General features: G+C 60.0%; 2 protein-coding genes across 2 annotated transcripts; both read right to left on the bottom strand.

The window, feature by feature from the left end:
• Positions 1-907: 907 nt before the first annotated feature.
• Positions 908-7579, bottom strand: PRR13 (proline rich 13). The gene is made up of 4 exons (XM_029073804.1): positions 7477-7579; positions 5904-5941; positions 3964-4331; positions 908-980 (listed from the first exon to the last, which is right to left on the bottom strand). The coding sequence occupies exons 2-4, from the start codon at positions 5920-5922 to the stop codon at positions 945-947; spliced, it is 423 nt and encodes a 140-aa protein (XP_028929637.1). The 5' UTR covers positions 5923-5941; positions 7477-7579; the 3' UTR covers positions 908-944.
• Positions 7580-9532: 1953 nt separating this feature from the next.
• On the bottom strand, positions 9533-20342 carry AMHR2 (anti-Mullerian hormone receptor type 2). Its single transcript, XM_029072933.2, has 11 exons — positions 20303-20342; positions 17903-18115; positions 17179-17304; positions 15449-15532; positions 15206-15339; positions 14258-14488; positions 13014-13128; positions 12725-12885; positions 11805-11952; positions 10806-10942; positions 9533-9795 (listed from the first exon to the last, which is right to left on the bottom strand). The coding sequence occupies exons 1-11, from the start codon at positions 20340-20342 to the stop codon at positions 9655-9657; spliced, it is 1530 nt and encodes a 509-aa protein (XP_028928766.1). The 3' UTR covers positions 9533-9654.
• Between the last annotated feature and the right edge of the window lie 6454 nt (positions 20343-26796).

The raw sequence follows: 26796 nt of genomic DNA, 5'->3' as shown, positions 1-26796 counted from the left end.
TCTCTGTGCCTCAGTGACCTCATCTGTAAAACGGGGATTAAAAACTGTGAGCCCCACGTGGGACAACCCGATTGCCCTGTATCCCCCCAGTGCTTGGAACAGTGCTTTCCATATAGGAAGCGCTTAATAAATACCACCATTTATTTTATTTTAGAGCAGGGGGTCTAAGAGAGGTGGAGTGTGGCCCCTAGACTTTTCATGTCCTGGGGACAAAGTAACTACAACCCAGAGAGCCCACCTGATGGTGGGCAAAACCCCTTCACCCAGAGGATGCTGGGAACAGCCAAAAATGACAGCACGGACCCCTGAGGAACAGCAAAAGCGGCTTTATTGGGGGGGAAAAACAAATGTGGATCTCTGTTTGGCATTTTGGGTTGTCAGCGCCCATCGGGCTCAAAGATATGGACGAGACGGGAAAGGAGGAAGTCAGGCCTGAAATGGCCCCTGCCCCATTTAGGAAGACTACATTTCCCATCAGGCCCCGCGGCGGGCCCGGCGGGTCGCACAGCCCGCTGGGAAATGAAGTGCTCCGCCGCTCCCAACTGCCCCTTCTTCCCGCTGCCTCTCGCCCTTTTCGAAATGTCATCCTTCCCCGCCCTCAAACGACTTTCAAAGGAAAGGGGGAGGCAAAAATATATATATATATATATCCCATTTTCCCTCGGATTAAAAACCTTTTCGGAGAGAAGTCCGGCGGGCCCCTCCACCCCCGGGCCTGGTCGGCAATGGTCCGATCCGGCGGCGGGGACGCTGTCCAATGGGGAGTCTTCGGGGCGTCTCCGGCAGCCAATCAGGGGCGAGGACGAGGGTTGGGGGGCGGGGCCGGCGGGGAGGGGGAGGGGCGGCCGGCGGGAGGGGAGGGGCGGCCGGCGGCGGAGGGGGGGGGGGGGGGGGGGGGGGGCGGAGGGGGGGGGGGGGGGGGGGGGGGGGCGGCAGGCCCGGCCTCAGTCGGAGTCGCTGCTGGAGGATGAGGAGGAATGCTGTGGAGAAGAGGGAAATCATAATTATTAACAATAATTATATGTAATAATTAAATATGATAATAATTATGATTGTGTTTGTTAATAATACTAATGGTGATATCTGTTAAGCCCTTCCTATGTGCCCAGCACTGTTCTAAGCGCTGGGGTGGCTACCAGGTCACCAGGTTGTCCCCCGTGGGGCTCCCTGCCTTCATCCCCATTTTCCAGACGAGGTCACTGAGGCCCAGAGAAGTGATGCGACTTGCCCGAAGTCACCCAGCTGACAAGCGGCGGGGCGGAGATTAGAACCCACCACCTCTGGAACCCCTTGCCCGGGCTCTTTCCACTCAGCCACGCTGCGTCGCCTAAAAAATTAAGGGTTTACCATGCGCAGAGCACTGGTCTAAGCGCTGGGGAGGATACAAGGTCATCAGGTTGTCCCACTTGGGGCTCCCAGTCGTAATCCCCATTTGACAGATGAGGGAACTGAGGCACAGAGAAGTGAAGTGACTGGCCCAAGGTCACATAGCTGACAAGTGGCGAAGCCGGAATTAGAATAATAATGTTGGTATTTGTTAGGCGCTTACTATGTGCCGAGCACCGTTCTAAGCGCTGGGGGAGATCCAGGGTCATCAGGTTGTCCCACGTGAGGCTCACAGTCTTCATCCCCATTTTACAGATGAGGTCACTGAGGCCCAGAGAAGTCAAGTGACTTGCCCCAGGGCCCAGCCGACAAGTAACCGAGCTACGGCTAGAACCCAGGTCCTCCGACTCCCCGGCCCATGCTCTTTCCCTAAGGTCAACCCGCGGGATCGAGTTGGCACATGGGAAGGACTTCACAAACATCCCAGTGATTCCCGCCTCCTCCAGGAAGCCCTCCCGGGTTGCACCTCTGGCTCTATCCGCCCCCCAGCTTCGGCACCCGAGCCCAGGGAGGATTTGCAACCTCCTGGACCGCTCAGACTTTTCTCTTAAAAAGAATCCATCACAAACTCACATCCCTAGCCCCTCTTCCCCTCCTTCCTGTCTAAAAAGTAGTCTACCGTCCGTCTTCTCGGGTGGACCGCCAGCTCCACATGGATCCGTACCCTTCCAACTGTCTAGCTCGCTGCTCCGCACATCGCGGACTGTGAGCTTGCGGTGGGCAGGGAATGGGTCCGTCGACCGTTCTCGCCTCCTCTCCCAACCGCTTAGAACAGTGCTCCGCACACGGTAAATGCGGATGAATGAACACTAGGGCCATCGCTCCTCCGCTCCCGCCTGGATGACCGCGTCGGCCTCCTGCCTCTCCCCTCCCGGCCCCGTATTTCTCATTTATTAATTTCTATTTATGTTCGTCTCCCCGCTTAGACTGGCAGCCCATTGTGGGCAGGGAACGTGCCTGCTTTTTTCGTAGTACTGTCCTCTCCCCAGCGCTCAGTAGAGTGCTCTGCGCTCAATAAATACGAATGGATGAATGACTGGGTCTACACAGCACATATGTATAATAATAATAATAATGTTGGTATTTGTTAAGCGCTTACTATAGGCAGAGCACTATTCTAAGCGCTGGGGTAGATACAGGGTAATCAGGTTGTCACTCATTCGATTGAGCTCTATGTTCAGAGCACTGTACTAAGTGCTTGGAATGTACAATTCGGCAACAGTTAATCCCCATTTTACAGATGAGTGACTGAGGCCCAGAGAAGTGAAGTGACTTGCCCACAGTCACACAGCTGCCAAGTGACAGAGCCGGCATTCGAACCCATAACTTTCCACTGAGCCACGCTGCTTCTCATATCTGCAATTCATTGCTCGATCGATTTCTATTTATGTCCGTCTCCCCCTCTAGCCCGTGAGCTCGCTGTGGGCAGGGAATGGGTCTGATGTTATCATGTAGTCTCCCAAGAGCTTAGTACAGTGCTTTGCACAGAGTAAGCGCTCCATTAATCATATAATAATAACCGTAACAATAATACACAGGCTAATGATGTTACCGCATCACTTCCCACTGGTTTAGAAGATTCCTGGAACCAGGCCTCCTGGAATGTGGCCAAGGCGGCGGGGAATGGGGCGGAGATCTGCTCATCCTCTTCCTCCACCTCCACTTCCTCTCCCTTCCCCCCACCTCACATCTCCCTCTCCTTTCACTATTGCTCTTCCTGCCCCCCAGGATTCACTCATTCATTCAGTGGTATTTACTGACCGCTGACTGTGTGCAAAGCGCTGTACTGAGCGCTTGGGGGAGGACGGTACAACAACAGACAGACCCATTCCAGGATGTCTGCGGGCAACCGTTTCCTCCCTCTCCCTTGCTCGCTGCCGGTGACACGCAGGGGATGTTTGCTTTTTTTTTTCTTTTACGGCTTGTTAGGCGCTTACTACGTGTCAGGCACTGTTCTAAGCGCTGGGGGGAAGGGGGGATAAAGGTTAATCAGGTCGGACCCGGTCCCTGTCCCACACGGGCCTCACGGTCTTAATCCCCCACTTTGCAGATGAGGGGACCGAGGCCCAGAGACAGGGAAGTGCCTGGCCCAAGGTTACACAGCAGACGGGTGGGATTAGAACCCAGGTCCCGTGACTCCCAGACCCGTGCCCTTTCCGCTAGGCCACGCTCCTTCTCACTCTACTTCTGGAAAAACGCCTATTTCCCCCTCCCTTCCCCTCCTACCCAGGGACGGTGTCTACCGATTAACCTGTTCTGTACTTTCCCAAGTTCATTCATTCAATAGTATTCATCGAGCGCTTACTATGTGCAGAGCACTGTACTAAGCGCTTGGAATGGACAATTCGGCAACAGATAGAGACGATCCCGGCCCACCGATGCACTTACAGTCTAATCGGTTGCTTAGTCGAGGGCCCTCCGCGGGGAGGAAGCACTCGACGGAGACCGTCGACGGACTGGACGAAGCGCTGACCCTGCGCCTGGGCTACATCAGGACGGCAGGATTAGAACTCGGGCCCAGCGAGCCCTCCTCCTGACGCCGCCCGGGGTGACGGGGGGGGGGGGGGGGGTCCTGACCTTTCCGTGCTTATGGTGTCCGTGTTGCTTGTGAGCCTTCTTGTGCTCCTTTTTCATCTTCTTCCGCATCTTCTTGTCCATCGCCACGGGCGGCCCCGTCATCCCGGGCATCAGGGGGTTGAAGCCGGGCACGCCCGGGGCGGGAGGGGGGTAGGGGGGCGGGTAAGGGCCCGGGGCGGGGTAGGGTCCCGGCTGTTGCCCTGGGTACGGGGGCGCTCCGGGAGGGTAGACGGGGTTCCCGGCGGCCGGGGGAGGGGGGTAGACGCCGGGGGGGAAGGCGGGGTTCATGGGCGGGGGCTGGGAGGGGTTGGGGTACCCAGGGTTTGGGGGGTAGGCCGCCCCGCCTTGGGGATAGGTCCCTGGCTGGCCTAGAGGGGCGAAGCAGAGAAAACCCGAGGTAAATACGACGCGTTCACGTCCGTCTCCCCCTCCGAGCCGTCGGCTCCGTAATAATAACAACGATGGTACTTCTTAAGCGCTTACTACGGGCCGGGCACCGTTCTAAGCGCCGGGGGAGATACGAGGTGATCGGCCGGGCCCCACCTGGGACTCACAGTCTTCACCCCCATCTTACGGACGAGGGCACTGAGGCACAGAGAAGTTAATTAATAATGTTGGAATTTGTTAGGCGCTTACTATGTGCCAAGCACTGTTCTAAGCGCTGGGGGAGATACAAGGTCATCAGCTTGTCCCCACAGTCTCCAGATAGAGGGCCCAGAGAAGTGAAGTGACTTGCCCGAAGTCGCACGGCCGACAAGCGGCGGAGGCGGGATTAGATCTCACGGCCTCCGTCTCCCAAGCCCGGGCTCCTTCCACTAAGCCACGCGGCTTCCAAGCGCTTAGTACAGGGCTCTGCGCTCAGTAAATGCACCACTGAACGAAGGAAGGAACCTCCGGACTGGGAGGACTTCAGCTTGTTGCCCCCCGAGGCAGGGAAAGGGGAGAGCGAGGGAAATGAGGAGGGCAGAGAAAGGGAAGTAGAGAAAGGGAAGCCACGCTGCTTCTCACTTGCTGTGTGACCTGGGGCAATTCACTTTCCTGGGCCTCAGTTCCGTCATTTAATAATAATAACGATGGTATTTGTTAAGCGCTTACTATGTGCCAAGCGCTATTCTAAGCACTGGGGTAGATACAGGCTCATCAGGTTGTCCCGCGTGGGGCTCACACTTTTATTCCCCATTTTACCGATGAGGGAACTGAGGCAGAGAAGTGAAGCGGCTCGCCCAAGGTCACACGGCAGACGAGTGGCGGAAGCGGGATTAGAACCCACGTCCTCTGACTCCCAAGCCCGGGCTCTTTCCACCAAGCCTCGCTGCTTCGCAATGGGGATTCGCTCCCTGGTCTCCCTCCGACTTGGCCCAGGAGGGGCCTGATGAGCCTGTATCTCCCCCGGCGCTTAGTACGGCGCTTGGCATAAAGTAAGCGCTTAGCAAATGCCACAGTTATTAGAGAAGAGAGGGAGGGGAGAGGAAAAGGGGAAGAAGGAGATGGGGAGGGAGGAGAAAGAAAAAGGAAGGGGGGAAATAAATGGAAGGGGAGAGGAGAGGGAGAAGAACACGGGGAGCCAGAGGACTTGGAATCCGGCCTGCTGCGTGACCTTGGGCAAATCACAACTTCTCTGCGCCTCTTGGTCTCATCTGTAAATGGGGGGCGACGCCTCTTGTCCTTCCTCCTCAGACTGCGCGCCCCAAGTCGGGACTTGAGTCCAATCTGTATCTACCCCAGGGTTTGGCACAGTGCTTGGCCCAGCACGCGCTTAAGAAAGATCACGGTTATTACGATGGGGAAGGGGGGAAAGGAGAATGGGGAGGGAGGAAGAGATTACTGGGGAGCGTCGGGGGGAGGAAAAGGGGGGGGCCGGGTGGATTGTAGAGGGAAAAGTGTGCATGTGTAGGGTGGGGGGGAGGGAATCTCTTTCCCTTCCCTACCTCGACACGTACCTGGGTTGGGATTCCACATTTTCCGGTGCGGGAACTACCTGGGGGTGGGGAGGGAGGAGGTGAGTCAGGAGGAAGATGGGAGATCCAGGGCACCCGGCTGCCTCTTTTCCAACCCCAGGCACCGTCCCCAACCCGCTCCCCCACTTCTGGGAGGACCTGGTGGACGTGACGGGGGAGCGCTGGGTGGGACAGACACGGGCCCGGCCACCCCCCGGAAGGTCCGGCGCTCAGTCTAGTGCCTGGAGCGTAGTAAGGGCTTAAGAAATACCGGTAAAAGCGCCAGCTTGGTTCTGGGGAGAGCTGAGGGACCAGATGTTGGGGTCGGGGGAGAACTCAGGGCATCTCCAAGCGCTTAAGAGACCGGAAGAGGAGAAGTTGGGCAGGGGGGTGGCCTGCAGGGAGAATCGAGGGCTGGAAGTTGAGGTTGGTGGGGAGAACTAGAGGATCTCCAAGCGCTTAAGTGACCAGATGGGGAGAAGGGGGGTGACTATGGGGAGACCCAAGGGACCAGAAGTCGGGGTGGGGGAGAACTAGAAGATCTCCAAGCGCCTAAGTGACCGGAAGAGGAAAAGGGGGCAGCCGGAGGGGAGATGGATGCGGGGAGAATCAAGGGCTGGAAGTTGGGGTTGCGGGGGGGGGGGGGGGGACTGGAGGATCTCCAAGCGCTTAATTGACCGGAAAGGGAGAAGAGGAGGGTGGAAGGGAGAATCAAAGGCCAGAAGTTGGGGGGGGGGGGAGGGGAGGAGGATCTCCAAGCGCTTAAAGGACCTGAAAGGGAGAAGAGGAGGGCGGAGGGGAGAATGGAGGGCCAGAAGTCGGGGGGGAGGGGGGGAACTGGAGGATCTCCAAGCGCTTAAGTGACTGGAAGGGAAGAAGGGTGGGTGGGGGGAGATGGATGAGGGGAGAACCGGGGGGCTGAAATTTGGGATGGGGGAGGACTAGAGGATCTTCAAGAGCTTAAATGAGCAGAGGAGGGAGAGGGAGGGGATGGCTGCAAGTCGGGAGGGACAACTGGAGGATCTCCAAGCGCTTAACTGACCAGAAGGGGAGAAGAGGAGGGTGGAGGGGAGAATCAAGGGCCAGAAGTTGGGGGGGGGGGGACGGGGACTGGAGGATCTCCAAGCGCTTAAAGGACCGGAAAGGGAGAAGAGGAGGGCGGAGGGGAGAATCAAGGGCCAGAGGTTGGGGTTTGGTGGGGGGGAGGGGGGGAGAACTGGAGGATCTCCAAGCGCTTAAGTGACCGGAAGGGAAGAAGGGTAGGGGTGGGGAGCGCTTAAATGACCAGAGAGGGGATGGCTGCAAATTGGGGCGGGGGGAGACCCGGAGGATCTCCAAGCGCTTAGGGATCGGAAGAGGGGGGCGGATGGCTGCGGGGACAACGGAGGGACGGAAGGGGGGCTGGGGGGAGGGGGAGAGGGGGCGCGAAGAAGAGGATCTCCAAGCGCTTCACTGCGGGGAAGGGGGGGAGGATCTCAAAGCGTCTGACGGAGAGCGGGGGGGGGGGGGGGCCCAAAGGCCCAGCAGGCCCGGGTGGGAAAGGGAGGGAGGAGGGGACCCAGGCGCCCCCCGTCACCTCGACGCCTCCGTTCCCGTCCTGCTGGGCTGAGCCGGGCCAGGGACCGGGGGCCTGGGACCAGGGACCAGGGGCCTGGGGCCGGGGCAGGGGCCGGGGCAGGGGCAGGGGCCGGGCCGCTCCAGCCTTCCTGCTTGGGCCGAGCCCTCCGGGGCCCCGCCCCCGCCGCAGCCCCATTGGCCGCCCCGGGGCCTCCCCGGCCGGGGATTGGCGGGGCGGGACGTCCATCAAACCGGGGCGGGAGGGGCCGGCGCCGCCCGTCAATCCCTGCCGGGGGCGGGGCCGAGCCCGGGACCGCCCTTGGGCGCCGCCCGTCAATCACCCCCGGGGGCGGGGTCAGGTCGCGGCTCGGGAGGCCGAGGTCGTGGGGGCCAATCACATGCTTCCCCCGTGTCTACCCCAGCGCTTAGAACAGCGCTCTGCACACAGTGAGCGCTTAACGAATGCCAACATCATTATGAACGAATACATTATTCTTTCTCCTCCTTCTGGCCTGCGAGCCCGCCGTCGGGCAGGGATGGTCTCTATCTGTTGCCGAAGTGGACAGCCCAAGCGTTTAGTCCAGTGTTCTGCACGCAGTAAGGGCTCGATAAATGCGATTGAATGAATGAATGAGTGTCCACGAACTCCCGGGGATGGGGGGGGGGCTAAGGCCATCGTGGGGGGCGTGTCCAGGTGCTCTTGGTTTCGGGTCTTTTTTTCTTAATGATTTTTTTTAAGCGTTTACTGTGCGCTAGGCACTGTACTAAACGCTGGGGTGGGTAAGAGCAAATCATTCATTCATTCATTTTATTTGTTAAGCGCTTACTATGTGGCGAGCACTGTTCTAAGCGCTGGGGTAGACACAGGGGAATCAAGTTGTCCCACGTGGGGCTCACAGTCTTAATCCCCATTTTCCAGATGAGGGAACTGAGGCACAGAGAAGTTAAGTGACTCGCCCACAGTCACACAGCTGACGAGTGGCAGAGCTGGGATTCGAACTCATGAGCCCTGACTCCAAAGCCCGTGCTCTTTCCACTGAGCCACACTGCTTCAGGCTGGACAGAATCCCTGTCCCATATAGAGAAGCAGCGTGGCTCAGTGGCAAGAACCCGGGCTTGGGAGTCAGAGGTCAGGGGTTCTAATCCCGTCTGTGCTACTTGTCAGCTGGGTGACTGTGGGCGAGTCACTTCACTTCTCGGTCACCTCATCCGTAAAATGGGGATTAACTGGGAGCCTCACGTGGGCCAACCTGATGACTCTGTATCTCCCCCAGCGCTTAGAACAGTGCCCTGCACATAGTAAGCGCTTAACAAATACCGACGTTATTATATGGGGGCTCACGGCCTCAATCCCCATTTTCCCGCCGAGGCCCGGAGAAGTGACTTGCCCGAAGTCACGCAAGCCGACAAGTGGCGGAGCCGGAATGAGAAGCCATGACCTCCCCGAATGTTCTCTTAGGAGAGAGAGCGGGTATCGGATCCCCATTTTTCAGATGGGGGAACTGAGGCCCAGAGAAGTAGCGGTACGTGCTAAGAGCTTACTGTGTGCTAGGCACTGCGTTAAGCGCTGGGGTGGATCCAAGCAAATCGGTCTGGACCCAATCCAGGTCCCATGTGGGGCTCACAGTCTCAATCCCCGTTTTCCAGACGAGGTCACTGAGGCCCAGAGAAGTGAAGTGACTCGTTCAAGGTCACACGGCAGACAAGTTGCAGAGTCGGCATTAGAACCCGGGTCCTGTGACTCCGGGACTGTGTTCTATCCACTAGGCTTCTTTCCATTTGCTTTTTCTTTTTAACGGTACTTGTTAAGTGCTTACTATATGCCGGACACCGTACCAACCTCTGGGGTAGATACAAGAAAACCAGGGCAGACAGAGTCTCTGTTCCACCCGGGGCTCACGGTCCAAGTCTAAATCTAGTCTAAATCCAAGTCTAAATCGTTGTGGGCAGGGAACGCGTCCTCTCCCAAGCGCTTAGTAACGTGCTCCGCACACCGTGACCGCTCGATAAACGTGATGGAACGAGTGAATGGTACACGGCAGGACGAGAACAAAAACCACACCGTCACACACGTGTACAAAGATGCCACGTATATACGCCGAATGGAGGCCGAGGAAGGCTTCCTGGAGGAGGTAGAGTCCGGGCTGGGGCCCAGAGGACGGATCGAGGTGGGAGGGAGAGTGCCGGGGCGAGGGGTTCAGGGGGGGAGGGGGCCGCCAGAGGGATGGGGAGGCAGGGCCAGGGCCTCCAGCCGCCGCTGGACGCAGTCTGCGGTCAGCCTGGCTTCGGGGTCGGGGTCCCAGCTGTCCTCCAGGAGCTCCGGCAGGCCGCCCGGCTCCTGGGGACAAATCGGGGTGGGGGGGGGTTCAGTCAATCCACACATCTGTGCCCTGCCCCGGGTGGGGGGCAGCCCGGTGAGCGGGGCGGGCCTGTGGTCCCGGTAACCCCTAAGACTCGGCCCTGTCCTCGGGGAGCTCCCAGACTGAGGGCCCCGGGCAGGGGGGCGGGGGGAGACCCTAATAATAAGAATAAAAATAACAACCGTGGTATTTGTTAAGCGCTTATTATGTGCCAGGCTCTGTTCTAAGCGCTGGGATAGATACAGGGCAATCGGGTTGGACACGGTCCCTGTCCCAGGTGAGGCTCACAGTCTCCATCCCCATTTTAGGGAAGAGGAACTGAAGCCTGGAGAAGTGAAGTGACCTGCCCAAGGCCACACGGCAGGCAAGTGGCAGAGCCGGGACTAGAACCCAGGTCCTCCTTACTGTATCCATTAGGCCACACTGCTTCCCCGGCTCCAGGTTCGGCCCTGGCCGCAGGGGGTTCCCAGTCACTGTGGGCGGGGAATGTGTCCGTTAATTGTATGAATGTGTCCGTTAATTGTATCGTCCTCTCCCAAGCGCTTAGGACAGTGCTCTGCACACAGTAAGCGCTCAATAAATACCATGGATTGCAGGGAATGTGTTTGTTTATTGTCGCATTGGACTCTCCCAGGCGTTCAGTCCAGTGCTCTGCACACAGTAAGCGCTCAATAAATACCATTGAATGAAAGATAAAGGGTGGGGAAGGCCCTCAGGTCGCCCCACTGGGTAGGAGAGGACAGAGAGGAGAGGAGGTTGGGGGAAAGCGGGCTGGAGGGTCTGGGGGGGTGGGGGTGGGCCGTGGGGGGGATTCAGGAGGCTTCCTGGAAGAGGCGTCAAAAGGGCGGGATGGGCCGCAGAAACAGGTGGGGAAGGTGACCCGGGGAGGAGAGGCGTCTTCTGGAGTGGGCACGGGGAGGGGGTGAGGCTGGCGGGCCCCCCTCCCTCCGGGGTCCCCCCCGAGCCCTCCCCCCGGGTCCCCCCTCACGGCGGTGGCGCTGTGCCAGGCCGGGGGGACGTGCGGCCTCCTGCGCTGAGCCACGGCCAGGGTCCAGAGCTCGCAGGCCGAGGGGCTCCTCCCCAGCTCCGCTTCGAACGCCAGCTGGAACGGCGGGGTCCTCCCACCTGGGGGGCGGAGGGGGAGGGGGCGGCGACACGGAGACGGGGGATGGGACGCTTTGGGGGGCGGGTACGAGCCGGGGAGGGGCCGGGCGTGCGGGGAGGGCACACTGGATGGGGACCGGGGACTGAATAATAAGGATGGCATTTGTTAAGCGCTTACTATGTGCCGAGCACTGTTCTAAGCCCTGGGGTCATCGGGTTGTCCCGCGTGGGGCTCAGTCTTAATCCCCATTTTCCAGATGAGGGAACTGAGGCCCAGAGAAGCGAAGCGGCTTGCCCGAGGTGACACAGTAGGCAAGTAGCAGAGCCGGGATTAGAACCCACGTCCTCTGACTCCCAAGCCTGTGCTCTTTCCACTGAGCCACCTTGCTTCTCCAGGACCAGTTTGGACCCCGGTAAGCCCCCTCTAGATTGCGGGCGGAGAATGTGTCCGCTTATTGTTGTATTGGACCCTCCCAAGCGCTTAGTACAGTGCTCTGCACAGAGTAAGCGCTCAATAAATACGATCGAATGAATGAATGAATGAATGAAAAAGCGGGTTGGGATGGGGGTAGGGGGGTGGCGTTGGAGGGAATGTGTCCGTCTGTCGGATCGCCACTGCTTATTGTTGTATCCTACTTTCCCAAGCGCTTAGCACAGCGCTCTGCCCACAGTCAGCGCTTAATAAATACGACCGAATGAACGAGAGAATGAATACCGTCCTTTCCCAAGCGCTGTGGTCCAGTGTTTCGCCCACAGTAAGCGCTCAAAAAATACGATCGAATGAACGACTAAACTGAGGCCGTGTGTGGGGAGGGCAGTGGGGGGGGGGGCGGGTGGGAGGGCAGGGGCCTTTGGCGGGGCAGGGGAGGGTGGGGGGTCTCACCAGGCCGCAGGTCGGGGCAGCGGCTGAGGGTCTCCCAGAGCAGCAGAGCCAGGGAGTAGACGTCGGCTCGGCGGAGGGCCAGGCCCCAATCCTGCAGGTCCAGCGTCTTGTCCAGGATCTCGGGGGCCGTGTACCGCTGCCTGCCCGCCTGCTGGGAGTGCACACGCACCCGCGCACCCACCCCCGCGCGACCCCCCACCCCGCCATCACCCCCACCGGGAAACGCCCACCCCTCCACAAGAGCCCCCGCCCAGACCGCCTGCCCCTTGGCAACCCCCATCCGGCCACACCTGCGCGGTGACTACACCCTCACCCGGTTGCCCGGCCCCCGGCCAACAACTGCCCCCCCCCCCCGGCAACGCTCCCGCCCAGCACCGACTGCACCACGGCAACATTCCCCCATCCGGCAATGGCCGCGCCAGGGCGACGTCCCCACCTGGCAACAACTGCGTCTTGACCACTCCCCCCGTCCCCCCTCCCCCGGCCTGGCGCAATCTGCACCGCAGCAACACCCTCAGCTAATAATAATAATTATGCCATTTGTTAAGCACTTACTATGTGGCGGACACTGTTCTAAGCGCTGGGGTGGGTACGAGCGGATGGGGGGTTGGATCCCTGTCCCAGGCGGGGCTCACAGTCTCAAACTCCAGTATACAGATGAGGGCGCTGAGGCCCAGAGAAGTAAAGTGACTTGCCCAAGGTCACACAGCAGACAAATGGCAGGGCTGGGATTAGAACCCATGACCTTCCGACTCTCGGGCCCGGGCCCCAGCCACTAGGCCACGCTGCTTCTCGCCGGCACCACGCGCGGCCTCCCGCCCCGCCCCGCCTCCTGCCAACCCCTACCCGATGGCAACCCCCTCCGGCCCAGCCCCGACCACCGCGGGGGGCGCCTCCCCCGGCCCCGCCGGCCCGCCCACCTCCATGAGGACGGCCGGGCCGCGGGCCCGGGCCTGGGGCCGGGAGGGGCCGGGCAGCGCCAGCGCGAGCCCCAGGTCCCCGATGGCACAGGATCCGTCGTCCCGCACCAACACGTTGTGGCTGCTCAGGTCCCGGTGGGCGATGCCCGGCTTGTACTGGCCTGGGGGGGAGGGGGGCGGCGGGGGCGGGGGACGGGGCCCTCCGGGTCGGATCGGAGGTCCCGGGGCGAGGGGCGCGATTCCTCCCGCCGCCCCCCTCTCCCCCAGTGGTCCCAGGGTCCCGACTCACCGTCATGCCAGCGTTCCTCGTGCAGAAAGGCCAGGCCCCGGGTCAGAGACAGTGCCAGCCGCATGGCGCCCGCCCAGGCCGGGCAGTGCTGGCTCAGGTGCTGCCGGAGGGAGCCCTGCCGCCGGGAGAGACGCGGGGAGCGGCCGGTCGGAGCCGGGGGGACGGGCCCGTCCATCGCATCGCCCGTGTCCTGCTTCTGGCCCGGCACGTCCTCCCTCCTCAAATCCCCCAGACGATTCCTCTCCCGCCCTCTCCGTCTCCTCCAGGAGGCCTGCCCTGACTCGGCCTACTTTTCCTCAACTCCCACTCCCTTCTGCCTCGCCCTCACACCTTCCCTTTATTCACCCCGCCTAACCCCCGGCCCCCCAGCCCGACGCGCTCAGTCCAGTGCTCTCCACACAGTAAGCGCTCAATAAATGACTGAGCGACCGGGGGCCGCTCGGAGAAGCGGCGCGGCCCAGGGGAAAGAGCCCGGGCCTGGGAGTCACAGGTCTGCTGTGTGACCTTGGGTACGTCACTTCACTTCTCTGGGCCTCAGTTCCCTCATCTGGAAAATGGGGATGAAGACTGGGAGCCCCACGCGGGACCGGGACCGTGTCCGACCTGATTAGTTTGTATCTATGCTAGCGCTTCGAACGGTGCCTGGCACATAGTGAGCGCTTAACAAATACCTTTATTATTATTACTATTCGATCGAATTTCATTCGGTCGTATTTACTGAATGCTTACTGTGTGCAAAGCACCGTATTAAGCGCTTGGGAGAGGACAATATAACAGCAAACAGATATATTCCTGCCCGCAAAGAGCTTATAGTCTAGAAGGGGAGACAGACATTAATATAAATAAATACATAAATAAGTTACAGATATATAGAGCTATATACATGTGCTGTGGGGATGGGAGGGAGGATTAATGAAGGAGCAAATAGGAGCGATGCAGAAGGGAGTGGGAGAGAAGGAGAGGAGGGCGCAGTCAGGGAAGGCTTCTTGGAGGAGATGGGCCTTCCATAAGGTTTTCGCTCATTCAATCGTATTTCCTGAGCGCTTACTATGTGCACAGCACTGCGCTAAGCGCTCGGAAAGTATAATTCGGCAATAAAGAGAGGCAATCGCTGCCCATCACGGGCTCACAGTCGAAAGAGGGGGAGACAGACGGCAATACAAGTCAACGGGCGTCAAGTCGGGGAGAGCGACTCCGTGTCTGCTCGTTATTCCGACCGTTGCTGTTGTCGCCGTGATCGTTACCTGGTTGTAGAGCTGCAGGATCAGCAGGGGCCCGGGGGTCCGGGGTTCGGGCCCCCCCCAGCCGGCAGCCAGGAAGCGGGCCAGGTTGTCGTGGCGCAGGCCGGGCAGGGCGTACATGCCCAGCTCCGCGCGGAACTGGGCCGCCGCCCCCGGCGAGAAGGCTTTGACGGCCACGGGCTCCCCGCGCAGGGTGCCCGCCCACACGGACGCCTGGGTTCCCTCCTGCAGCACCTGGGGCCCGGGGAGCAAGGGGGAAGGGCTGCGGGGGGCTCGCCGGGGACAGGGAGACCCCCAACCAACCCCCACCCGGCCACCCCGGGGGGCCGCCCACCCCCAATCCCCTCATGCGCTCATTCATCGTCATATTTATCGAGCGCTTACTGTGTGCGAGGCACCGTACGTACTAGGCGCTCGGGAAAGTACAGTACGGCAACAAACAATAATAATAATAAAAGCACTGGGGTGGATCCAAGCAAATCAGTCTAGACACCGTCCCCGTCCCCTGAGGGGCTCACGGTCTCAATCCCCATTTTCCAGATGAGGCAACCGAGGCCCAGAGAAGTGAGGGGACTTACCCAAGGCCACACGGCAGAGAAGTGGCGGAGTGGGAATTAGGACCCATGACCTTCCGACTCCCAGGCCCGAGCTCTAACCACTAGGCCAAGCTACCTTCCCCGCCCACCACGAGCTCAGTGTCTAGAGGGTCTGGAGCGTCTTCTCCCGAGCGCTCAGCACGCAGTAAGCGCTCGGTACGGTGCTCATACGGGACAGGGACCGTGTCCAATCCGACCTACCTCTATTCGAGCGGTACCCGGCACGTAGTAAGAACTTCACAAATACCACCGTGATTATTATCATCGTCATTAGTAGTGATAATTGTGTTAAATAGGATTGAATGAATGAAGTGAGCGCTCAGCAAATAGGCTGGAGGGATGGAGTGATGGATACCTGGGAGAAGCTCAGCTCCGGAAGCTCCGGGGGGTCCAGGCCGGAGCGCCCGCCGGGATCTGGCTCCAGCTCTGGCGCCCGCCCCCTCGCCCCCCGGCTTCCCGGGGGTCGGCCCGCTTTCCATCGGCGCAGGGCTGGGGAGACGAGGCCGGGGGCCGGGGTCAGAGGTCGGAGGGACCGCGGGGTCAGAGGTCGGAGGGACCGCGGGGTCGGGGGGACGTCGGGGAGGGGGCGGAATCGTACCCAGGACGAGGCCGCTCAGCAGGACGAGAAAGAGGAGTCCAGCGCTCAGGCCCAGCGTGGTCAGCGGGGCCCGCACGGTGGGCCCTGGGGGAGACAATCGGTCCGTCGGTCCCACGCGTCGGGCGCTTACTGTGTGCTGAGCGCTCTACCAAGCGCTTGGGAGAGGACGACGGGACAACAAACAGATGCGGTCCCTGCCCACAACGAGCTCAAAGTAGAAACCTTCCTCTCCCCACCGCCCTCTCCCTTCTGCGTCGCCCTGACCTGGTCCCCTCCTTCATCCCCCTTTCCGGCCCCGCGGCCCTTGACGTCCGCATCTGTCATTTATTTATTTCTATTCTTGTCGCCTCCCCCTCCGGACTGTAAGTTCGTTGCGGGCGGGGAACGCGTTTGTTGTTGCACTGTCCTCTCCCAAGCCCTCAGTTCAGTGTTTTGCACACAGCAAGCGCTCAATAAACACGATGGAACGAACGAACCTCTTCGGAGGCCATCTGGTTCGTACCTGCGCGTCCACACCCCCTGCCCTTGTGGGACCGTTCATTCATTCATTCAGTCGTATTTATTGAGCGCTTACTGTGTGCAGAGCACTGGACTGAGCGCTTGGAAAGTACGATTCAGCAACAGAGAGAGACCATCCCTACTCAACAACGGGTTCACGGTCTAGAAGCGGGGACAGACAACAAAATAAAACTTCCTTTTCTGCAGACCTCCGGCTGAATCCTGGATGCTCCCTCCAAAAAAGGGCTGGAAATGGGGTCTGATTATTATTATTATTATCAACATTATTATTATTGTGAAGGGCATTTGTTAAGCTCTGACTATAGTCTGTCAGCTCGTTAAGGACAGAGAAAGTGTCTGCTAATAGGAGGTATTGCCCTCACCCAACCGCTTAGTACAACGCTCTGCACATAGTAAGCACTCAATAAGTACCACTGATTGATTGATTGAAGTGGGGGAACCTAGGTCTAGCCCCCCAAATCCCGGCAAAACCCACAGGCTCAATATCCAAGGGGGAGAGAAGGGAATGGAGGGGGAAATCTAAAAATGATATTCATTCATTCAATTGTATTTACGGAGCGCTCACTGTGTGCAGAGCACTGTACTAAGCACTTCTAGACTGTGAGCCCGTCGTTGGGTAGGGATTGTCTCTATCTGTTGCCGAATTGTACTTTCCCAGTGCTTAGTAGAGTGCTCTGCACACAGTAAGCGCCCACTAAATACGATCGAAGGAATGTATGAATGAATCTGCTGCCGAACTGTACTTTCCAAGCGGTTAGTCCAGTGCTCCGCACACAGTACGCGCTCAATAAATACAACCAAATGAACGAACGAATGAACGGAAGTACGATTCAACCATAAACAGTGACATTCCCTGCCCATTCGTTAAGTAGAAGGGGGGGGATACAAGCGGCCGGGATTGGGAGCGGTCCCCGTCCCAGGTGGGGCTCCCGTTCTTCACCCCCATCTTCCAGATGAGGAAACCGAGGCCCAGGGACGCGAAGCGACTTGCCCGAGGTCACCCGGCAGACTGCGCGCGGTGGAGGGGGCCCGGGACGACCAGCCGGGCCCTTCCGCCGGCTAGGCCCGGCTAGGCCGCGTCGACGGGGAGACGAGGGCCGGGGCTCGGACCCCGGGGTTTAGCCCTCGCCGTCCCTCCGGCGGGGGCCGGGGCTTACCGGGGGCGGGCCGGGGTGCGGGCCGGGGCGCGGGGGGTCCCGGCGGGGGCAGGCGGCTGTAGTTGCGGTTACAGAGGTCAGAGCTGCAGGAGCAGGTGAAGAGGGTGGAGGCGGCGGGGTGCCGGGGGGCCGGCTCGCAGCGGGCGGCCTCGCAGCCCGGCTCATCGCTGTCCCGGCAGCCTGAGGGGGGACCGGACCGGACCGCAGGGAAGGGGGCGCCCCTGGGGAGGGGGCTGGGGGAGCCCGGACCCCCACCCCGGCCCGCCCGCCCACCCGATTCCCTCCCTCTATCCGTCCTCCCTCCCGGGCCCACGTCGCTTCCATCCGTATCTGTCATTTCATTTATTTCTATTCACGTCCGTCTCCCCCTCTAGACCGTCAGCTCCTCGTGGGCGGGGAACGGGTCTTTTTATTGTCACACTGTCCTCTCCCGAGCGCTTCGGACAGTGTTCTGCACACGCTAAGCGCCCGATAAACCATAGATTACGGAGGATGTGTCTGCTTTTTGTCATATTGTCCTCTCCCAAGTGCTTCAGACAGTGTTCTTCACACAGTGAGTGCTCAATAAATACCATGGATTGCAGGGAATGTTTATTGTCATACTGTCCTCTCCCAACTGCTTAGTCCAGTGCCCTGCACATAATAAGAGCTCGATAAATACCCTGGATTGCAGGGAATGTGTCTGTTGACTGTCGTACTGGACTCTCCCAAGCGCTTCGGACAGTGTCTGCACACGGTAAGCGCTCAATAAATACGATGGAATGAACGAATGACCTACCCTGCATCTTCAGCCGGACCCCGGCCCGTGTCTGGTTCCAGATCCCGAAACAGCAGCTGCTGAAGAGGCAGCGGATCCGCCCCGGGGTTCCGGAGGGTCCGGGGGGTCCGGGGGGTCCCGGGCCCAGCAGCACCCCCAGGGTGCGCGTGCTGCCCCGGACCCCGGGGGCTTCGTAGAAGACACAGGTCCTGAAGGCCGGCCCCGCTGGGGGAGCTGGGGGGGAACAGAGACACCGGCGGGGAGAGACGAGAGGACGAGAGACGGACCCTCAGAGACAGAGACGCAGAGTGAGACGGGGGACATTCCCAGAGGGATAAGCAGAGGCCAAAAGCCGGGAGAGGAGGAGCATCTTCTATCTCCCCCAGTGCTTAGGACAGTGCTTGGCACATAGTAAGCGCTTAACAAATACTACGGTTGTTATTATTACAGTGCTTGGCACATAGTAAGCGCTTAACAAATACCACAATTAGTAGTATTAGTATTATCTGTTGCCAAATTGTACATTCCAAGCACTTAGTACAGTGCTCTGCACATAGTAAGCGCTCAATAAATACTATTGAATGAATGAATGCATGAATATTATTATTATCCTACAGTGCTTGGCACCTAGTAAGCGCTTAACAAATACCACAGTTATTAGTATTATTAGGATTATCTGTTGCCGAATTGTACATTCCAAGCGAATATTCCAATTCCATTCCAATGAATATTATTATTAACATACAGTGCTTGGCCCATAGTAAGCACTTAACAAATACCACAATTATTATTATTACAGTGCTTGGCACAGAGTAAGCACTTAACATACCACAGTTATTATTATTATTATTAATAATTCAGTGCTTGACATAGTGCGCGCTTAACAAATACCACAGTTATTATTATTAGTACAGTGCTAAGTACATAATACTTATTTAAGCTCGCGCTTGGATTTTCCCTCTTTATTCCCCCCTCCCTCGCCCCAGCACTTACATCCATGTCCCTCATTTAATTATTTCTATTCCTTTCTCCTTCTCTAGACTGTAAGCTCCTGGTGGGCAGGGAATGTGTCTGTTGTCGTACTCTCCCGAACGCTTAGTACAGTCCGCAGTAAGTGCTCAATAAATAGCACCGATCGGTTGCTTGACCGTCCTCATGCGGGGCCCAAAGGAATCTCACCTCATCAACCACCTCCAGACCCTCCCGCCCGGGTTTTTTTCCTAGTGGGAAGGAGGCCGGGGTCCGCGTCGTCTCCCAGAGACAGCGGCGGAGTCGGAGACGCGCGGAGAGACACCAGGAGAGGCGAAAGAGGAGGAGAAGCCCGAGCAGACAGGGACACGGAGAGAGAAATCCGGGGGCAGAGATGCACAGTCGGAGAGAAAGGCCGAGAGGTGCAGAGTCAGGGAGAAGCAGAGACACCCAACCAGAGAGACGGGCAGAGATACATGGAGAGGGCCAGAGATACGCAGAATCCAAGAGAAATACAGAAACACAGCCAGAGAGGAAGAGATTCACAGAGCCAGAAGGAAATGCAGAGATACAGAGAGGTGCAGAGATATACGGAACGAGAGAGATCGACAGAGAGGATCAGAGATAATATAAGGGCATTTGTTAAGCTCTTACTCCGTGCCAAGCACTGTTCTAAGGGCTGGGGAGGTTGTCCCACGTGGGGCTCACGGTCTTAATCCCCATTTTACAGATGAGGGAACTGAGGCACAGAGAAGCGCGGTGACCGGCCCAAGGTCACGCAGCTGTGATAGGCAGACTCAGAGACCCACACCGGGCGGAACAGAGACACACAGAAGCGGAGGGTAACGCAGAGATCCGCAGAGAGGAAAAGAGACAATAATAATAATGTTGGTATTTGTTAGGCGCTTACTATGTGCCGCGCACTGTTCTAAGCACTGGGGTTAGGTGGCGGGTCATCAGATTGTCCCACGTGCGGCTCACAGTTTTAATCCCCATTTTTCCAGATGAGGTAACTGAGGCCCAGAGAAGTGAAGTGACTTCCCCCAGGTCACACGGCAGACAAGTGGCAGAGCCGGGATTAGAACCCGCGACCTGTGACTCCCAAGCCCGGGCTCTTTCCACTGAGCCACAGCCGGAATCAGAGCAAAGATTCGCCCTCAGAGAGGACCGGAGATAGCTACCCGGACTCCAAGGAACAGAGAGATAAAGTCAGAGACAAACAGGGACAATAAGAATCACGGTTATTTGCAAAGCGCTTACCGTGTGCCAGGCGCTGGGCTTCAGACGGAAATTCAGAGCCGCAGAGAACCAGAGAGAGAGTCAGAGGTCCAGGGAGGGGAAAGTCAGAGATGCAGAGGGACAGAGAGGCAGGTGAGCCACCCCGACCCCGGCCCTGGGCCCAGGGCGAGGTCGGGCCCGGGAGGCCGGAGCGTCCCAAAGGTCACCCCTTACCTCGCACCGTCCCGGACGGCGGCCCCAAAAGCCCCACCATGGCTCCGGCGGGGAGCCCGTCGCCCCGACTCGGCCCCTCCGCCCGGCCCGGCCCGTGCGGGGGAGCCGGACGGGGAGGAGGAGGGAGGGAGGAAGGGAGGGAGGGCCAAGGGGCGCGCAGGCTCCCGCTAGCCCATCTCCAAATCCCCCCCAACCCACCTCCTGTCCCGGACTCTGGGGGCCGCGGATGGACCGGCTTGGGCCTCCGCCCCCTCTCCCCCGCCGCGGGGGACTTCAAAGATGCCCGAAGATAATAATAATTATGGTATTTGCTAAGCGCTTCCTATGTGCAGAGCACTGTTCTAAGCTCTGGGGGGGATACGGGGTCATCGGGTTGTCCCACGTGGGGCTCACATCTTTTAATCTCCATTTTTACAGATGAGGTAACAGGCCCAGAGAGGTGAAGTGACTTGCCCAAGGTCACCCAGCAGACAAGTGGCGGAGTCGGGAGTAGAACCCACGACCTCTGACTCCCAAGCCCGGGCTCTTGCCACCGAGCCACGCTGCCTCTCTTCTTCATCATCATCATCGTGGTATTCGTTGAGCGGTTACTACGGGTCAAACACCGTTCTGAGCGCTGGGGTAGATTCGTTCCGTCGTATTTAATAATAATAATAATGTTGGCATTTGTTAAGCGCCTGCTTACTATGTGCAGAGCACTGCTCTAAGCGCTGGGGGAGATACAGGGTCATCGGGTTGTCCCACGTGGGACTCCCAAGCGTCATCCCCATTTGACAGATGAGGTCACTGAGGCACAGAGAAGTGAAATGACTTGCCCACAGTCACACAGCTGACAAGGGCGGAGCCGGGATTCGAGCCCATGACCTCTGACTCCCAAGTCCGGGCTCTTTCCACCGAGCCACGCTGCTTCTCTATCTATTGGAGCGCTTACTGCGTGCAGAGCGCTTAGGTACATCCGATCGGGATGGTCACAGTCTCTGTCCCCCATGGGGCTCACAGTCTTCACCCCCATTTTCCAGAGGAGGAAACCGAGGCCCAGAGGAGCGAAGCGACTTGCCCAAGGTCACGCAGCGGGCAAGCGGCGGAGCCCGCGATGAAAACATGCAGAGAAGCAGCATGCGTAGTGGTTAGAGCCCGGGCCTGGGAGTCGGAAGGTCACGGGTTCTAATCACGACTCCGCCGCCTGTCCGTCGTGTGACCTTGGGCCAGTCGCTTCACTTCTCTGGGCCTCAGTTCCCTCCTCTGGAAAATGGGGATGGAGACTGGGAACCCGACGTGGGTCAAGGACCGCGTTCCACCTGATTTGCTTGTATCCACCCCAGTGCTTAGTACAGTGCACGGCACAGAGTAAGCGCTTAACAAATTCCACAATCATTATTAACCCAGGGCTTTCTGACGCGTAGGCCAGTGCTTCTCCCGCCCGATCCTTCCGGCTTCCTGCTTCCCCCCTTAACGGAGAACCCCCGGCCCGGCCCCCTCTCCCAGTTCCAGTGGCCAAAGTGGGGACCTAGTTGGGGGGGGTCGCAACGCGGGAGCTGGGTCCCCCCCCCCCCAGCCTCCACTCCCTCAAGTAGATCCAGACTCTACTACGAGGGAGCTGATGTAGTTTTCCCCCCTTCCTCCCAAAAAAAGAAGATCCTGGGGTGGGAACTATTCAGGAAGTGGGGGTCCTGGGGGTGGTGGGCAGGAGAGGTGCGGGGAGAGGAAGAGGGGAACGGTACCGAAGTGTCCACATTCTTGGGGGTTCCTCCGGTCCGTCCCCCCGCACCCCTTGAGATGCACCGTGGCTCAGTGGAAAGAGCCCGGGCTGGGGACTCAGAGGTCATGGGTTCAAATCCCAGCTCCGCCACTTGTCAGCTGTGTGACTTTGGGCCAGTCGCTTCACTTCTCCGGGCCTCAGTTCCCTCAACTGTCAAATGGGGATGAAGACTGGGAGCCTCACGGGGGACAACCTGATGACCTTGTATCCTCCCCAGCGCTTAGAACGCTGCCTTGCACAGAGTAAGCGCTTCACAAATGCCATCATCATTATTATTATAAGGAAAGTCGTCCAGTGGAAAGAGAACGGGCTCCGGGTTCTGATCCCGACCCCGCCACCTGTCTGTTGTGCGACCTTGGGCAAGTCAGGTCCCCTTCTACTCTCCATCTCCACCCCCTCCCCCGGAGACCTCAACGGCTCCCACGGCTTCAACGACCACCTCTATGCGGATGATTCCCAAATCTCCGGCCCCGATCCCTCTCCCTCTCTGCAGGCTGGCATCTCCTCCTGTCTTCGAGACCTCTCTACTTGGATGTCCTCCCGTCACCTCGAGCTTAACACGTGGGAATCTCACCGTTGACTGCTATACGTTCCCCAAGCGCTTAACAAATTCCACAATTATCATTAACCCATACACACAGCAAGCGCTCAATAAATACGATCGGATGACCGTCCGAAGCAGAGCTCCTCATCTTCTCATTCAAACCCTCTCCTCCCCTTGACTTTCCCGTCACCGCAGTCGACACCTCCTCCTTCCCGTCTCCCGAGCCCGTAACCTCGGCGTTATCCTCGACTCCTCTCTCTTCCCTCAACCCACGAATTCGATCCGTCACTAAATCCCGTCGGCCCCACGTTCGCGACGGGGCTAAAACCCGCCCTTCCCTCTCCATCCAAACGGCTTCCACGTGAATCCCATCGCTCATCCTCTCCCGCCCGGATGACCGCATCAGCCTCCCCGCTGACCTCCCAGCCTCCCGTCCCTCCCCACCGCAGTCCACTCTTCCCTCCGCTGCCCCGATCATTTTTCTACGGAAACGTTCAGGCCGTGTTTCCCCCCCTCCTCGAAAACCTCCAGCGGTTGCCCATCCACCTCCGCATCAAACAGAAACTCCTCACCGTTGGCTTCAAAGCAGGCACCTCGCTCCCTCCTACCTCTCCTGGCTATTTTCCTACTCCAACCCAGCCCTCACGCTTCGCTCCTCTGATGCCAACCTTCTCACCGCCGACCCCTGGCCCCCGTCCTACCTCTGGCCCGGCACGCCCTCCCTCCTCAAATCCCACAGACAATGACTCTCTCCCCCCTTCAAATCCTTCCTGAAGGCCCACCTCCTCCAAGAGGCCTTCCCCGTCTCAGTCCCCCTTTCCTCTTCTCCCGCTCCCTTCCGCGTCCCCCCGACTTGCTCCTTTCGCTCTTCCCCCCGTCCCAGCCCCGCACCTCTTCCGCCCAGATCGATCATTCATTTATTTCTATCGATGCCTGTCTCCGGCTCTAGATCGAGCTTGTCGCGGGCAGGACTGTTTATCGTCCTATCGTCCTCTCCCGAGTGCTCAGTACAGCCCCGTGCGTACTAAGCGCTCACTAGAGACGGCTGATTTCTGACTCCCAGCCCAGGCTCTATCCACTAGGCCACACGGCCTCTCCCGCTGTTCCTCGGGGTCTCCCCGTCCCCGCCCCATCACCCCATCGCTACAGAGTCCCCCCGATCTTCCTCCCGCCCCGGACCCTTCTCTGGCTGCTTCGGCTCCGTGGCGGGAGGGGGAGGGATTCGAGGGCGGGTGTGCGGGTGCCTGGAGTATCTCAGGGAGACTTTCATCTCCCCGGGAGCCGGTGTGGGGGTGGGAGGCGGCCCGGAGGAGCCCGGACGCCGGGGCTCCCCCGTCTGACCTTGGCCAAACCCTCCGGCCTCCTCCCTCCCGGCTCCCCCCCATGAGATAGCTGCATTCCTCCCAGGCCTGGCGGGGAGGGGGAAGAGGAGAAGCGGCACGGTCTAGTCGCCGGACCCCGGGCCCGGGACTCAGAAGGACCCGTGTCCTCATCCCGGGCTCCGCCGCTCGTCCGCCGGGTGACCTTGGGCCAGTCGCTTCGCTTCTCTGGGCCTCGGTGACCTCGTCCGGAAAAGGAGGATGAAGACTGTGAACCCCACGGCGGGCAGGGACCGCGTCGAACCCGATCCGATCCACCCCGCCGGAGGTCGTCGCCCCCCGGCCGCCCCCCGCCGAAAGAACACCACCCACGCGGCTTTTTATTTAAAAAAAAAAATTTTTTTTAATCGTTTACAAAGGAACTACAGACTATGTCGAAACTAACCTTTGTACAAAAAGGCAAAAAAGGGGCGCTGAGATGGACAGGTACAGAGACGGACACGGAAGGAGAGAGACGTAGCGAGGCCGACAGAAGCGGTGAGAGACAGGGAGACCGACAGATACGGACAGAGCGAATATATATATAAAAAAAAAGGGCCCCCCGACCCGGCCCCGGCGGCGAGGGGATCGAGGCCCGTGACCCAAACGGAACCGAGTATTATGTCGATAAAAACGCCCAGCCATCTGCGAGCGGTGGGTAGGTGCCAGCGGGAGGTGGCGAAGGCTGGCACGACCGTAGGCACCGGAGGTGGGAGGCAGCACCGCCCCGCGCCCGGCCCCTGCCGGGGCCGGGGCGCGGAAGCTCGGGAAGACGGGGGCGGGGGGCCGAGGAGCTGCCGATCCCGGGGGAGGGGGGTCTCCCCCGACCCGCCGACCTGGAGGTCTTGGCTCCTCCCGGCCCTGAGGTCCGGGCGAAGGGTTGCCCCCCTCCCCGCCCGGGGAGAAAGGGGGCAGAGGAGGCTGGCCCGGGGAGCCGGGAAGGAAGGAAGGAAGAAAGGAAGGAAGAAAGGAAGGAAGCTCAGAGGGACAAGGCACATTTGGATTTCCCGAGTTCGGACTTCCTGCGGTAGACCCCCCCCCCCCCCCCCGCCCGGCCTCGGCTGGATGGGGAGGGGCCGGGCCCCCCACATCTCTCCCCCTCGGGAGAGAGGGAGGGTGACAGCGTGGGTCTGGGGCGAGCCCGCGGCCGGAGTCAAAGCCGGAGGGCAGGTCTGGGCCTCAGCCCCGGGAAGACCGACGGAGGGCGGGGGGCGGGCGGGGGGCCGGAGGGGGGCACCGAGGGGGGGTGGGGCTCGGGGAGGGGCCCTCAGAGGCCGGCTCAGGGTGGAAGAAGCCCCGAGCGCTTTGATCGGGGCATTTCAAAACCAAGTTTTTCTGGGCCTGGCGAGGAGCCACGTCCTCCCGTCCTCTCTCAAGGCCGCAGCTGCCTCCTCACATCCCGCGGACCCCCGCCCCCCAACCCGCAGAGACGTTGGCCTCCGCAGCTCTGAGGACCCCTCCCCTCCCCAGACGTCTACACGACCCCAGCCCCGGCGGCGGACGAGGGGGGGGGGGGGGGGGCATCCGGCACCCCCGCCGCCCCCACGCCGGCGGGTACGCCGGGGGGTGAGCGCGAGCGCGCGTGGCACCCCCCCCGCCGGGGTCCGCGCATCCCCCCCCACCGCCGGCCGCCCCGCGACTTCCCGCCCTCCCCGCGGAGAGAGGTTTATTGCATTCTAGCAAAGGTTTTCAGCTTCCAGGATTCACACGCCATGAAGGTATTAACAATACAAAATATATTCTGAAAGTAGAACACATCTGCCATCCATAGTGCTTTTCTCAGATTCTGTTAAAAAAATACAATGCTTAAAGTTTCCTATATAAGATATACAAAAGCAAAAAAAATATATATATAGTAGAAATCAATCAGCCAGAGGAATTTACAGCGACGGCCCCTCGCCTCCGCCTCCCCGCCCTCCCGCCCCCGGTTTGGGTAGTCGGACCCCGAGACCCCCCAACCACCGCCCCTTCTGCCCCCCGTCCCGTCCGGGCCCGATAGGTGGGAGGGGCCGGCGGGGGGAGGGTTATTGCTTCGAAAGGCAAAGGAGGCGGGGGGAGAGCCGGCTTTGGGGGCGCGGGGGGGCGTGGAGGGGAGGGAGGGGGGCACGTTCGCTGCCCCTCTCCCCCCGTAATCGAAACAGAAAAATCAGGTTTGGTCATCACAAAAGGAATTGTACATCCGGTGGGGGGGAGGGACGGAATCGGGGGGCGGGGGGAGGCCGCGCGCACACACCCACACGCACCCAAGGTGAGGCCGAGCCCCCCGGCCGGATGCCCTCACACACCGCCGGGTGGCACGGGCCCGGCCCGGGCGTGGGGAAGGGCGCCCGTCGGGGCGCCCCGGGCCCAACCGGGGAGGGGGAGGGGGAGGGGGGTCCGGGGCGGGGAGGGGGCGGCGGCTCCCCAAATCGTCGAGGTGGATTCCTGAGTTCTGCGGCCACCGTGTGCCCGCCGGGGACTTGGGGCGGGGGGCGGGGACGGGGAGGAGGGGGCGCTTTGGGGCTCGTTTCTGGAAGACCTGAAGGGGCCCCGCGAGGAGCCCCGGGGGATCCCCGTGGCCGGCGGGGGGGGGGTGTCTCCACGGAGCCGGGGGAGAGGGCCTCGTCAGCGCCCGACCGGGGCCGCGTAGACCCTCTTCCCCGGACCCGGCTTTCCGGTCCCCACCGGCCGCCGCTCCCGGAGTCTGGGAGAAGGCGGGAGGGGAGCGGGCAGAACCCGCACGGGGATCCGACGGGGGCCTCGCCCGGCCCCCGCCCGCCGCGCTCTTTGGGTGCCGGACTAAATCTGAGGTAACGGACGGACCCCTCTCCCTCCCGCTCACGCCGCGCTCCCC

The sequence above is a fragment of the Ornithorhynchus anatinus genome, chromosome 10 (genome assembly GCF_004115215.2).
Source record: "Ornithorhynchus anatinus isolate Pmale09 chromosome 10, mOrnAna1.pri.v4, whole genome shotgun sequence".
Lineage (NCBI taxonomy): Eukaryota > Metazoa > Chordata > Mammalia > Monotremata > Ornithorhynchidae > Ornithorhynchus > Ornithorhynchus anatinus.
This window is presented reverse-complemented; position numbering and strand designations above follow the sequence as displayed.